Source organism: Betta splendens, chromosome 9 (assembly GCF_900634795.4).
Source record: "Betta splendens chromosome 9, fBetSpl5.4, whole genome shotgun sequence".
NCBI lineage: Eukaryota > Metazoa > Chordata > Actinopteri > Anabantiformes > Osphronemidae > Betta > Betta splendens.
This window is the reverse complement of record NC_040889.2, coordinates 18,548,878-18,564,084: the sequence shown is the minus strand read 5'-3', so window position 1 is coordinate 18,564,084 and position 15,207 is coordinate 18,548,878. Positions and strand designations below refer to the sequence as shown.

The 15,207-nt window shown below is 46.1% G+C and overlaps 2 protein-coding genes across 3 annotated transcripts; both read right to left on the bottom strand.

Annotated features, from left to right (window-relative positions):
- Positions 1–2,291: 2,291 nt before the first annotated feature.
- Positions 2,292–4,087, bottom strand: nkx2.7 (NK2 transcription factor related 7). Its single transcript, XM_055511979.1, has 2 exons — positions 3,625–4,087; positions 2,292–2,851 (listed from the first exon to the last, which is right to left on the bottom strand). Exons 1-2 carry the CDS (start codon positions 3,869–3,871, stop codon positions 2,292–2,294), a joined length of 807 nt encoding a protein of 268 aa, XP_055367954.1. The 5' UTR covers positions 3,872–4,087.
- A 4,117-nt stretch (positions 4,088–8,204) lies between these two features.
- Positions 8,205–14,839, bottom strand: stc1 (stanniocalcin 1). Of its 2 annotated transcripts, none has more exons than XM_029163609.3 (4): positions 14,437–14,839; positions 12,641–12,780; positions 12,337–12,548; positions 8,205–11,925 (listed from the first exon to the last, which is right to left on the bottom strand). In XM_029163609.3, exons 1-4 carry the CDS (start codon positions 14,615–14,617, stop codon positions 11,625–11,627), a joined length of 834 nt encoding a protein of 277 aa, XP_029019442.1. In that variant the 5' UTR covers positions 14,618–14,839; the 3' UTR covers positions 8,205–11,624. The 2 variants fall into 2 exon arrangements, with proteins under 2 accessions (XP_029019442.1, XP_029019441.1); XM_029163608.3 differs by having other exon boundaries at positions 12,641–12,783; positions 14,437–14,834.
- Positions 14,840–15,207: the final 368 nt, after the last annotated feature.

Below are 15,207 nucleotides of genomic sequence, written 5' to 3'. Positions count from 1 at the left end.
CGAACGTGATGAAAAGTGGGCTTTCCTTGTTTGATTTGTCAGACGTACAGTAAGACGTACTGTGTATGATGTCATGATTAGAATCTAAAGTGAAGTCGCCCTCCTCCACTAGAGGGAGATTTGAAGGCGCACAATAGGTTCAGGAAACAGATTGAAGCACCTCATTCATCCACACCATCAATGCTCTGCATTCATGCGATGGGTAATCTTCATTGAGCTCATATCTACACCATCAGCTTTCTCTCATGCTGTTTGAGCAGAAAGGACGGAGGGACTCTGATCACAAACGGCTGATAATCAGACTGGCATTTAGAAGATGTTCTTTACCCGGCTGTTGGAGATGACGTAAGACAGTCAGAAGGCCAGTTACAAACTTTATATATGAACGATAAAGAGACGTTTTACTGATGAGCCCAACTCACATCACACTTTATTTAAACTGACCCTCATGGGGGAATCATAACAGTGTAGTCATGCATCTCTCTTCACACACACACACACACACACGCACGCACGCACGCACACACACACACACACACACACACACAAATCCTTGTAATTACGTCAAAGTGAGGACCTCCGTTGACCTAATTCCCTAGCCCCTTACTCTATACCCTAAGCAGCACAACTAAAGGCAGACATCTAACTTTTGCTCAAATCTGAACCAAAACTCAATTCTAACTTAAGCCCTAAAATCACATCTTAACACTCAAACAGGCCTTCAAAAAAGTGAGGACAGGCCAATTGTCCTCAGGTTGTCAAAATGTCCTCACTTTGGTAGGAAAACATTTTTTTGGGTCCTCACTTCGATGAAACTACAGTTACAAACACACACACACACACACACACACACACACACACACACACACACACACACACACACACACACACACACACACACACACACACACACACACACTAATGCAGGGTACATGTGCACGTGTAGTGCTGTGTTTTCACTTACATTAAATATGTTATGAGTCAAACTGCGCCTCATATTGCCCAGTTCAGTGTTGTATTAAGTTGTGCTACTACACTACTTTACTTGATAGCGACAGCTTTTTCCACATAATGTAGATTGGAAACATCATTCAATATTTCAACAGTTTAAAAACAAGAACAACTAACTCACATTTTTAAAAGATTTACTGTCAACACACACACACACACACACACACACACACACACACACACACACACACACACACACACAATCATTATCTGATCTCTTTCTCTTCAAGTGTCTCTGGTCTCCTCTCTGTCTGCTGCTTCATTCTTATCTGTACTGAGATGCTCCTGCTTCTGTCTTCTCCCAGAGGTGAGTCTCCTTCTCATGCTGCTGGACTCGGAGTGCAGAGACAAATACTCACTTTAGGGATTTAGGGAGACCTACATTTATCGTTGTTCTGGTTAAAATAATTTTGCCTATATACTGTATTTTAGATCTATGTCCTCCTTCAGAGACAGAATCTGTAAGGAAAAAGTCCGAGGTTTCACCGTGTCCACGTGTTACCACCCGGAATCAACAGCGTGACATTAAACACAACTTTGACTCTTCCTGCACTGACTTCACTTCTGTCTGTGGCTTATCCACCAGTGACAGGTCCGAGTGGAACTGCTTCCGTGTGATTGAAAGTTTGCAAAAGTTAAAGAGCCACTCTGTCTGCGGGTTTGTTTACCAAGCAAAGCTCCGGGACAGGACACGCTATCAGCCTTATCAGCGGATTTGTGAATGGGCCAATAATGAGCTCAGTTTGATAGGTCGGATGTCACTTAGTCCATTAGCTTCTCGATGGCTCTCTTTGATAAAATGCACAGACGACAGCGCCATGGCCGGTTAGTACGCAGGTTCTAATTCATTGTGGGTTTAATTAGAACTGTCCGTTTATCAAATTTGAGTTAGTTTATATTTTGTGTAATGTAATTTGCTTTTTTGCCTCTAACTTTAGAATTTTGGAAACAATTACAAAAAAACAGAACAGAAAAAAACAACAGGAATTGTAACAAGAAAGACACAACCTCCCCCCACGAAGGTTTGTTGAATATCTTATATAAAATGAATGGCACATGTTTTCACCAGCAGCAAATGCAATACTTTTAATTCAGAATTGAATATGAGCATACATAGACTAAAAGCCAACTAAAAAATAATATTATTTTTGAACCTTTTTTATTTTTATTTGTCCCAGTCCTTTTAGTCAAAAGAAACTTAGAAACAATATAATCCCTTAAAACATGTACAATAATAATTTGAAATATTTACTGTTATACAGACAACTTATAGTCTTTCATCACCAGCCTCTTACGCCCCGTAACGAAGCCTGGAAGTGTCCGTAGCTGAAGGCCCCGTCGCCGGCGCCCGTTCCATCGAATCGCTGGTTATTAGACACGTGCGCGCCGGTCACGTCGCCGGTCGCTGACCCCCTGTGGTAACTGCAGCCGTACACGCCGTTTCCGTACCCAAACACGGGGTTATAATGTCCCAGCGTCACGTTATAGGGCGCCGAGTGCGACCCCGCGCCGCACAGCTTCCCGTCCCGCACCAGCACCGGCACCGCCACCCTCCGCGGCGCCGGTGGGTAACCCGCCAGCTCCAGGGACCTGTCCTGCCTCTGGCGCTTACACTTGTACCGCCGGTTCTGGAACCAGATCTTCACCTGCGTGGAGGTGAGTCGGAGGATGTGGGCCAGCTGCTCCCTCTCCGGGGCGGACAGGTAGCGCTGCTGCCTGAAGCGCCTCTCCAGCTCGGACACCTGCGCCTGGGAGAAGAGCACCCGGGGCTTCCTGCGCAGCCTGGGTTTGCTCCTTGCGTTCTTGTCGCAGTCGGATGAACTGTCCACGCTGCTCAGCTCTGTGAAGAGCCAACGGAAAGTTTTCAACACGTTTTAATCATATTAGCTTATTCTTTTTTTTTTTAATTTTCACAAAGAAAATAATGAACCTCAGTACATTTAGATGCTGGCTATTTGTTTAAAAAAAAAGCTACACTGAAGTTTTTTTGTTTATTCTGTTGTAAAATTCTGTTTAATTTAGGTCTGTTAATGTCGTTTGGTTGCAACTTGCAGTACTCACTGCACGCTCATTGAGTTTAACGCTAAAGTTAGCCTGTGCTGATGTAATTAACCAAAAATGATAAAATGGAAAAATAACAAAATGAGCTGGATTCAGATGAGCAATGATATATACACAGCAGAATAAACTGGAGTTCAATTAAACCTGAAACCAGTAAATTAAAGATTTTGATTTGAGTTTTTACAAATTACATAGAATTGAAAAAGATTTCAGAACAGGTTTCCCATTTAGCAGATCGATTAAAACAAAAATATAGATATAAAAATAGGCCAATGCAATTCAGGCAGGACGACAGCAATTAAATAAACAATTAGCTGATGTTAAAATCCCAGTGTTTAGTTTGGCTTCAATTATTTCGTTGTCAAATTGAATAAACGGGCGGTTTTCGTCCACTATAAATATGTGATGCTAAATTAAATCGTGGGTCTTGGTTTCTTCATTCTGTCCTGCGCCCAAGGCCCCATTCTTTCGGGCGGCCTCTACCCTTCTACTTAACGACCATCGGCTGTAAAAAAAAGATGGCGATGAACGTTTACATGATTTTTGTCTCACCCTGCTCAGCTATCTCCTCCTCTGCTGCCGAGTTGTGAGTGTCCAGCTTCCCATCTGTCCCGGAGACGCGGGGCAACGCGTGGAAGCCGTAAAAGTCGCCGCTGCGGGACGCAGCGTGCACGTGCTGATGCTGCATCGGAACGACTTGTTCAGTCATCAGAAAATCATTATCGAAGTCGTGGTGGTGCTCCAGCTTCAGAATATCCTTGACCGAAAAGGGAGTCGAGGTCATTGAACTGGGATGCATTCCCACCCCGGCAGGTCGCGGAAAATGACTTCTTGTCCGTCGGACGCGCTGCGCTCGTTCTGGCGGTGATGCTGCCGGACGTGGCTCTGAGCGGACTGATGAGTGAAGGGCCCGGCGAGACTTAAATCATCCGCGGGCCCAGCTAAAAGAGCAGGGCCAGAGGTATATCTGTCACCCCTCGCCAAAACATTAGGCAACACCCAGCGCGCGCGCACAGCTCACGCAGGTCTTGTTCTTCTCACCTTACAGGAAGACGTCTCATCACATCCAACCGCGTGTCTGGGTCCGAGGGGTGATTAAGCTCGTTTGAAGATGATCGACTCAGCTAATGCAACTTGGCCTCTTGTTAAAATATGGTTAATCGAATCACTGCTGTTAAAATGTTATTTCGGCTTTTTGTATGAATAAAAAGAAACATCCTGCTTCTGAAATAGGCAGAGCCAAACTCACTTCGTGGACACACGAAGAATCCAGTAAACGACGGTTATCAGAGTGGGTAAATGTGATTAAACGAGCTTAATTAATGGGTCCGTTTTATTCAGTGAGTGTCTGCTGAGCCCAGTAAAGCCGCCTAATCAGCGCTCAGGTCCTCGGGGGGTTGAGTGATCTTGGGTGATGTCGAACAGCCTCACCATCAACATTGTTGTGCGGCCTCGTTATTAGCGTTCTCAGGCCACAACAAGCAGTAACACTACACCTGATGTTGTGGAAGTGGAGTGGCCGCGGCGCCAGCCTGCAATGCTTGACTGAGGCCGAGACGCGCGTCCGACGCAGACAGGAACGCGGACAGACGCGGGGCTGTCCCACTGCGGCGCAGGGGCGATGCGCGAGAGGCCTTTTCAAACGCAAAGACCTCCGCTCGCCGCTTTTCAGCGCCATCTGCACCGCAGCCACCTGTCGAGTGGGCAGCTTCCACGGTGAAGACGTATAAATGTCAGACGGACCGGCCACGTCGTGTGTGGCTGAGCCGAGCTCAACACGAACTGTCCCACTTCATCACAATTAACACGGAACCGCTGTTCGTTCACGCATTAATCCTTGCGTGGCAATTAAAACTGCTCCACTCACCACTAGGGGGCGTCGTTTCCGAGCAACAGCTTCAACCTGCTGCAGATGTTAGTTCTTTTAACAGAAGGCTGCATCAGCTTAAACTGTATGTGACGCTTTGTTCCCACACGTCAAATAATGCTGCTGTTGTTTGTTCAGTGCTTTGTGTTGAACGTTTTACTTCTACAATGGTACAATAGTTATCCTGAATTGTGTGTTATGTTATGTTGCATACCACAATATATCTGATTAAACCACAAATGTTCTTTGTGTTTTTTGTGTGGAAGTGTTGATCCAGTTAACCCTGCCTCTCGTTCCTCACATGTTCCTTAATAATCACAAATTGTCATTATTATTATACAGTAATAGCTGGTTTATGCTTTTGTATTTTACGCCTCTGGTTTCTTTCCAAAAAAAAAAAAAACGGGCTAAAACAGTCAGCTGTGTCCACTTTACACGAGCAAACCAAGAAACCTGAACTTCAAAGGCTGGAGGACTGGTGAAAACTGGGCCTTGTTTGACACCTTGGGGATTTCAAGGTGTCCAGTTTGATGGTTAAATGACTTAATGACTGCGGCACTGCTCTCCAAAGGCTCGAAGCAACATTCTGCCTGAGTTTCTGTGACTCCCGCTCGTTAAACCGTCTTTCCGATTGGCTGCACCGTATGTCATCTTACGGTAACACAAGAAGCCGGCTGAGTACAGTTTACACTAAATAGCCCTAATTAATCATGCAGCAAAATAGGAGACTGAAAGCCGCTGAAAGATGACACTGACTCCACTTGCACTGAGTGAAATTGATCTCAGTCATTCCATGGCTCAATATTAAACTAAAGTTACTGCTCACAATGTTATGAGACACTGTAACGTACAGAAAAATGGCACACTTACTAATCAGATACGAGTGTCTCTATACTGTAGTTCGAGGTTCATTTACATAATGCTGTAATGGTTTGTAACGCGAACTGAAGCGGACTCATTTGGAGGAGACAGTCCTACTGGCCACAGTCCACCCAACGTGGATCCATTCTCGTATGGAATCACAGTTTCAGCTCAAGCTTCACATGCCGATTAGTGAAAAGACAAAAAAGCAGGAGACTTGTTTTCTGCCACTAGATGTCTCTGCAACACAGCGATAATTCCAGCAGCAGCAGCAGCAGTGTTATCAGCAGCTTATGATCAATACGCACATCGATACAATTACTGCTCATTTAACGCCTTACGTTAAATTATAGACCACAGTGATGAATTCTTCATTTCTTAACACTAGTGACCTTTTGTTACTGTACGCATTCGCACTTCCTCTGTGACTTACTGTACAGAGGGGCTTCACTCGACCGTATACAGCCCCGTGTCCATATTGGTGCAACCTGTACTTCCTCAGGTTCAGCGGTTTAAAAGCAGCGGTTTAGAGCTTTTGAGCTGGAGCGGTGATGCCGCTCAGTCGGCTCCATCAGGTTGATGAGCTACGGCGGATGTGCAGCTGTGCAAACAATTACCTATACTATGTATTTAGTTTAAGGCACCGAGCTTCTCCACAAGCCAAAAAAAACCTACTACGAACTACGAACCAGAGGCCGGCGCAGACCTGGAGATGCTCTGGCGGAGATGGAGAATGCTTCCCCTGCCACTCCACTGCTTCCTTCAGTAAAATTTGATCCAATTTTCTCTCCCGTCCTTGGGTATTTCCCCACAGAAATGAAGGGATAGTGATTGCTGGGTAAGATTGGAGTGGATCTAATCTTCCACTGCTCTCAGTCATACTCCATTTCACTGCACATCTAATTTGTCACACTGCTGATGAATATGCCACAAGTTTCATGGGAAAGAGAAGGACATAATGAATATAAAACACACTGGGAGAGGGGAGAGGCAATTGCTGCACCGCACTAACCACAGTGCATTGTTCATTTGTCCCATCAAATTGCTGACACTATGCATGCACCATGGATACATTTCTTCCTTCCCTCAGAATTTGATCAAGAGGTTAAAACAATGACAAACAATGGTGGGTTTGTTGCTCGCCCTGCAGACTCGAGCGAGGTCGTAACAAGTCCAAAGGAGCTAATGCATCACCCCTCAACCCCCGGCGTACCTGCCTGTAACAAATGCACAACCTTACTATACATAATCTGCAGGCGTGTTTGTTTTACGGACACGTGCAGATGATTTAAGTAGCGCTGTTTCCACGAAATCTCCGATGGAGCAACGTTTTACTACCAAATGAAAATCAGTAGGTTAAAACAGCAAACGTACAACAAACAGATGCTGAGAAGATCCTGTGCTGTTGTCATTATTCGTTATTGCCCCGGTCGGGCTCGTCAGGATGGCGACAAACTTGGCAGGCGCCCAAGCAACAGGCTACAAAGTGAATAGGCAGGGTCAAAAATGTGCTCAAATGTTTCCTGGCAACAAGGCGTCTCTCTGTGTTGCAAGCAGTAATTCCGGCCCGGTTTGCTCTTAAAAGTTGCCCACTACATAGCTGCAGCTTGAGAGACTCAGGGGGGAAGCAGCCTTTCTACACTGACCACGCAGAGAAGCTCAACGCGGCGCCTGCGTTAAATCCGTTGACGAGTTCAGCGCGAATGTGGCTGTAATGAAGGAGACGATAGGATCTGTGTGCAGAGCTGCTGCATCACCTATCCGTGCGACCGGCTGATGAGAAAGCCCTTCAGGACTCTTCTCTAAATAGGCATGAAATTATATCTCCCTCTGTCTGAGATTAGCGTCCGTGGAGCCTCTCGCGCTCTGCTCCCTCCTCTTTCCTCGGGCTCTCGAACCAAACAGGCGCTTTGCAGTTTCAGCTCGTTTGTGCTTAAGTTTAAGAAAGTTCATTTTCACCAGGAGGTGCTCGCTGTGTCCTTCATCTCCCTTCATGGGCCCTGATGGATTTGTCACACATACAGAAAAGCGGAGGGATGTGGTAAACCCCGAACAGCTTGTGACGGTGATTTATGCTGAATAAACGACTACATTATCAGTCATTGGACACAGTTTGACACACTGTCATGTGCAGGACGTGGACTGATTCATGCAAAATCTTTGGAGACCAGGAAACCTCTATGATAATATGACCACAGCACTGAGTTCATACCCAGTCATGACTATTGTCAAACTCTTGACACAGCTGTCACCTTCAATACATTAACATACATTTTGGGTTTTGTTGGTTTACAAACCAAAGTCATTAAATCTGAATAGTTTAGTGGTTGTAGGTGCTGATGCAAATCTGTGAATAATGACTAATCAGGTGAATGAAACAAGAGCCAGTAACATGCAGCAGATGTGCCAGATATGATAAATATTTTATTTCCGATCAGCAAAAGACACACAATTGATGCATTTGTATCTTTTATGACTTTTCAGCACAGAGGAGAAACCCAAACATATACACAGTATGGGTATATATGTATGTGGGTATATTTTAAAGTGCAAGTGATTCACAAGGGTCAATCATGCGTTACATAGCATCTGTTTCAGGAACTTCAGTAAATCTGTGATAACCTATTGAAAGAAAGCAACTCTCATTTATATATGAATACAAAATAAACTTTACTAGTCACTGAAGCTTTGTGATTTAGTTTACGCACAACAACATTTATCGATTTATTTCAAGTCTTGAGAGGAAAGAGTACCATGAAGTGCCAGACGTGAGGGAGTCTTTAGTCTCTTGTGTTGACAGGAGAAGGATTTTCACAAAACTGAGCCATCTTTGCTGAACAATACTCCAGTACCGCCTTAAGCGCCCTACGCTTTCCTCAGGTTCTACAACAGAACAACGGCTGTTCCTCCCAGTAGCACTCGTCACCCGCCCTTAAAGTACTCGGGCATGTCCTCTGCACACATTCATTTTACAGGTACATTCTCTGAAATAACCGTGACATCTGACTCGATGGGGAAACAGTCAATTTGCCCGTGCCAAATATATCTGACATATGAAAATAAATAGGAAACAATACATTAAAGTGTTGAAATGCAATTGTGGACTGATGCTGAGCTCGCTGCCTGTTGACAGATCAGAGTGGCCACAGTAAAATGGGGCATCTGGACAGCATCATACAGGGAAGTAAGAGTTTAGCAGCAGCTGTGGCGTTTTGGATTCACCCGTGACAACACAGATACAGACATAGGTATTATATGTAATAGTACATGAAGCCCTGACCCTTCAGGATGCAAAAATATCCAGATGTTCATTCACCGGGTAAATAAAACATATCTCAGTTGCACATGTGCTGAATGTTTCAATGCCCTTTATAGTGGTTAAGATGCAAAGTGCATATTTAACATAAACTCGTAAGCTAGGAGGATCTACAGTGTGACTATAGTTCTTAACTTCCCGTGCGATTCCTTCAGAGCTGATGTCCTTTTGCACCCAATGACACCAAAAAGGTCAGACAGGCAGAACAAAAGTTGACAAAAACACCTCACAAACTGAAAGCAAAAGAGAAGAGCGGAGCCTTCACACCGTGAATGCTGCTTTATTCGCACAGCATCAGCTGGCACTGAATGAAGTAAAGGTCAATTTCTGTGTTGCAGTGAATCCTTTGTGTTGTGAGATTATTGCATAGTTTGGAATTCTTAACATAGCTATTAAAGTGACACTGAAAAATAAAATATCTCTTTTTCTGGTCTGTGCTTTTCAATCCAGAACGTTATAGAAATGTTCTTTTTCAAATAGGCCGGGGGTTGATTGGATGGAACTAAAGTAAAAACGTGGAGACACTCAAAATGAGGCGAGCGAAATCACATGCTCAATAAATCCTTATAATTTTGCTAAAAAAATTAAAAGTTTGAAATCTCAAGAAGGGGGTTTCCTGAATCAGACTGCTCAACGGGGAACTGAACTAGGTCCTGCTTTAAGCTAATCTCTGGCAGGTTCAATGTGCACACGTCTCATGTGTGTCCACCAGGTAAACCACACATGGAACAATCTCCAGCATGAAGACCATTGTCTGATCTCTAATGATCGTGGAACGTGTAAACATGGGGATGTTTTAAAATCCGCAACACTAACTCAATTACATAAAGTGGATACTGACAGTTTCATACAAAGCTATGACAAAGCAATATATCAGGGGCTTTAAAGTAAAGATTTAGAACCAAGGGCTGAAGCAGATGCAAACAGGAGGTGTGAGATGACAATGGCTACTGTATAGTGACCCACGGTGAAACGTCCCTATGCAGGTATAACATGCAGGAGTGTGTTGTTCTGTGGTTCACTATTGTGCACGCTCCCCCAGCGGTGAACGACAGCACCCAGCAGCTCCAGAAGCGTTGCGTTTTTGTTTTATTGTTTTTTTCTTTTCAGAAATCGAGTGAAGCTGTAGTTTTCGTTGTGGTCCCTTTCAACACCCATCAGACTGATTAGCTGAACGGAATGACCGACCTTGTTCCCCTATGGCCAGCACAGAGTCATGACATGGGTCCCATTCAGTCACCAGAGTGTTAGCTCTTGTGTTTAGTTTTTTTGGCTTAGAGCTCACGTTTAAATAGGAGCCATGACTGAACTGCTTTGAACTCTGTAAACTAACTAAAACTACATTAATGCATCAAAAAAAGAATTAAATAATATAGTAGGAAAATAAATATCATTCCAACAAGGCTTCTTTAAATAGTCATTCTCTATCTTGACACTGTTAGCCAGTGTGTATGTCATGAGATTAACCTCAGAGAATGATCATCATCAGTCCATGGAGATGGCTGCTCTCAGTCTCATCGGCGAACGGGCTAATCAGCTACTGCACGCACACGACCGCTTCAAACTCGCTCAAGGAAACGGTTTAAGGTTTAGCTAACCATGGTCCCACGTGTGGAGTTCAACAGTCCTACGCATTAAACGCGCCCGCAATACAGGAAATGCAAAGTGGAGGTTATTCTGACGACCCGGACGATTCTCAACGTGCAGGACAGCGATTTGAAAACACGGCTACGCCTGCCATCAGCAAAAAATATATAAGTGCTATAGCTATACACTATTTTGGTATTTTATGAATGGCATTCAGGGCAGTTTGAAGTTTTTTGGTCAGTTTTAGGGAACCTGTCAAAGGTTGCCGTGAAACTCACAGACCTCACTCCGTGTGAGCGCTGTCATTCAGAGGGCTAGCTATGGCTGTCTCAGATAACCCATTATACAGTACATTTAAGTCTTATGTAAGTGTCACAATATTGATATGAACTCTCCACATCTCATGCTCACATTTGACTGAGAATATTAGATACATCTACCAACAATTTCCCAGCTAAAAGATTTCTATTCATGATCTAATGTCACAATTAGGGGGTTGTGTTGTTTTCTTTGAAACTGTGGACTTGTGCTCTAGAGATGTGAGAAACTATGGCTGCCTTTTTTTTTTTTTTTTTTCTTCCGGCATCAAAAGGCGCCATGAGGACTCATCTCTGCCGGAGGAGGTGAAGAGGAGCGAACAGGATTACGTTGCAAGGATGCAACAGCCACATGTCCAACAACAACTGTGAGCGGACACATCTGAAAACGGTCGATGGAGGAGGAGGTTCTCTCAAGCCTAAAGTGTAGGATATACAATATAACAACAATCAAACTCTTGATATCAACTCTATGGACGTTCCAGCATTCCCTAGAAGTGCATATTTCTTTGACTTCCCGTCTAGAGGACGGATTTGCATCACCCCTAGGGAATAGAGGAGCTTTGTTATGTTGTGAGGAGTGTTTTCTGAATCTGAGTGGAAGTTAGGAGCCGTCGCTGCTGGGGCGCTTTTTGCCAAAATTACTGGCAGAGTCTCTGTTTCGCAGATTAGGCTGGATCTTGTACATATGGGGACCCATGGACCAGCGCCAGCTCCCACGGCCCTCCACTCCAGTTGGGATAGCGGCAGCTGCAGCCACAGCGGTGGATGGGCAAGGCTTGTTCTGCAGCAGCTGAATGAGCATGGTCATCTCTGGGCCCAGCCGCGACACCATGCTGGTCCGGACGCGGTCCACCGTGTCCTCGTCGCAGTCCATCAGGCTTTGGAGCAGCTTACCGTAAAACCTAAGACCACAACAAAGCATGGCGAGGTGAATGTTCCCGACCTGAAGCCGGGCTGCGACCGCTCCGTGCGTCCCTGCGTGCTGTGAGCCCGTCAGTATGGGAGTGACCACCCCGCTTCCAGTCAACGCTAAGCCCTGTGCTCCACCCTCTCCACCCTTTTGCATTCAGTCCTGCAATCCTACACGTCTCAATGCAGCAAGAGGAACAAAAGCATCCTAACCTGATATTCCTGTTTATTTCATTGTATAGCGCATGGTTACCAAAAACATGCAAATCAACACAGACATCATAATGAAATAGTGCTTTTCAGTCCATCTGGGGGTCAAAGGTCCTGTGGAATATCACAGGCTTTACATTGTGTCACAATGCTGTACTGTACTGTATGTGCCACACAGGAAAGGGAGAGCTCACCTATTTGGGAAGTGAGTCGGTAGCTGTGCCACTTCACCAATAGCGTCCGGGTTGGACCTGGCAACAGTGCAGATGTCCAGCTTACTGTAACACTCCTCCTGGACCTCGGATATCATTCTTTGGAAGGTGGAACAGCGGCGAATGGTGGGGAACGCCTTGGAGGTGATGCCATTGGCAATGCACTTAAGGCTCTCCTTCACAAACGCTTTACCCTGCAAGAAAACCAGCAGCACTTTACACATTTGCGGCCCCGTCCGCACCGGCCGGGCATGATGCACCGCGAGTGTCGCAAGGCGGCGTGTACCTGAGTGTCAAATTTAGCAGCACTATATAGGAAGGACTTGCAGATGTCATGCATGCCATCTGTATCGCAAGTCGAGTTCTCCAGGCAGGCGAAGGCTCCGCAGCCAACTTGGAGGGCACTGTTGAGACAGCGTGCCACATCTGCTGTGGGCACAGAGAATGAACCATCAGCAGGGGAACCGACAGTGGGTTCGCTGGAAATCGCTGCACACTCACTGAGCTCATTACACAAGGGTTGCCAGGGTTTCAGCCAAAAAAAAAGAAAAAAGGCAACGAACAAAAGAGGGTTTTCATACGTTGGTGATTCACAAAAGACGTACAGTCACTCGGGGCAAACAGTGACTTGACTGGAGATTGGACACCTCACAGCTCTGAGCGTCTCCGACGTTATTTGGCACTACCGTACTTTTCTCTTGGCCGGGACCCATATTCCACTGTTTGGTTCTTTTCAGCAGAGCTTGGATGAACAGCACAAGAAATAGCAAATAGTTTCCTGAAAATTGCTGGCGTGCCCGCAGACATGCATAAACATACACTTGTACTGCTGGCGCTCACACACTCGAATGCACGCGGCCCCCAGACTCAGTGATTCTACGCAAGCCGTAACCGTTAGGCGGATCTGCAGCGATTTGGTCCAAAATACTTTAATATTGTTAACTATTAACTAATCGCTTCTGACAGACCAGCTAAATGTCCAAAATACAGTAAGTGCACATTCGGACGCGGACTGGAAACACAGTTTTACATATTTACAGCCTACTTATCCCCGCTTCCTTTGGTGGGTTTGTCAAAATGTGATTGGTTATAAAAGACATCAATCCAAGTGCATCCATCCAATTTAAAGGTTTACAGTATCTATAATCTGACAGTTGGTTTTCCTTACTCTTCATGCGGGATTTCAGTGAAATGACAAGCAGCCTGACACAAATCCTTTGTACGAACCGTTTAGAAATGTCAGAGAGAAGCGGAAGCCTTCAGCAGTTGGCAGACTTGGAATCTGGGGCCCCATGTTGACCTGCCCAGTCAGATAAAGCGTGCCTGCCACCAGAGACCACGGATTGCCCTCAAAACACGAAGAGCGAGCGAGGGAGCTGCGAGTCATATGATGATGAAGCAGTTCCTGTAGAAGGGAATGAGCATCGCTGCTGCCGCTGCCTCCCATCACCCAGCTCCTTTGTGTTAAAACGGAAAAGTCAACGGACACTTCATCATCTCCTGGTGATTGGCATTACAGGGGAATTTTACTTGGGGACGTATTCTCTTAGATAAGACACGTGAACCAAATGGTTCCGTGACGGGTCCGGCCCCAGTGTAAAACAGTGTGGTTTTGTTTGAGCAACGCTGAAGGAAATGTAGGAACGCTGTAGCCTACTTTTTCTCACTACATGGGGAATAACACGGGAAGCTTCGGCTTTTATGCCCTCAAGCCCCCCTCAAGTCCACTATAGAGAGCGCCTCCCGGTGAGATCCGTGCGGCAGCCGAATGAGACGGACCGTCAGCATGACACAGCCCGCACTCAGGTGTCCGCACCACGCACCGCGCTCATCTGTTGCCGGCAGGACACCGGCGAAAACCACGCCGCGGCGTGAATCCCGCAGCCTCACATCCGCGCATCAACGCGCTCGTGCCCCCCCCCACAGAAAAAGGCTGCATAGGCCAAAAAAACGGCGCGCGCGAGAGAGCACGTCCAACATAGTACCGTACGCGGGCGAAACGCGCCGTAGGAGCCGGGCATCGCGTGCAATGATGCGTAAAGCAGAGCGAGCGGTGCGGATGCGGAGCGGCGTCTTACTTACAAGGGCTATTGGCGGAGAAGCGTGCTCTCCTGGGCGAATAGGACTCGTTCTGATCCAGTTCGTTCGCAGATGCGTTCAGCACCATCAGGAGAAAAAGTCCGGTCCTCAGAGGCATCGTCCTCTCAACACAGATAATAGAACTAAACGTAAAAAGGCGCCTCCCGCTCCGTGTGCAGTTCATAAGAAGAGCGCTCCAAATGTGAATGTAGGCTGGTACAAGTAGGCTACGCCGGCGGCTTCCCTACACTGGACACCTCACTATCCTTTGGACTTGCATGACAGATCGCACCGATGTTAAGTCTGCACGGGTTTATATGGGAGCGCTGAACGGTGGAGTTCTGCGTTGGGACCAATCAGATCGCAGCATTCCAGACCCCGGTCCTGCTCTCGCCACCGCTAATTGATAAAATCACCGGGGCCGACGCCGTAGCCCTCGCAGCTCAGCATCAATACTTTGGCGAGTCATCGCAGTAATAAGAGAGCAGTCGTCTTTGCACAGGTTGCACGTTAGGGAGAATCTCCCAGCCACCTGTCACTTCAAGGCGATTTCTGGCGTACATCCAGTCCAGTGTGTCAGTTTACCAGCGAAGCATCTTACACCGGATTAATATTACAGGGTGTTCTACAATTCTGTACATATGTACAGTGTGTGCACAATAATGTAATAACTGCTGTAAAAAGCTATGGGACAAAGCGTTGGAGGCTTTCGGCTGATTATTGGGAGGTTCAACATACATTCCCTCTGTTCATGTAACAGCCTGGCAGTCTGTC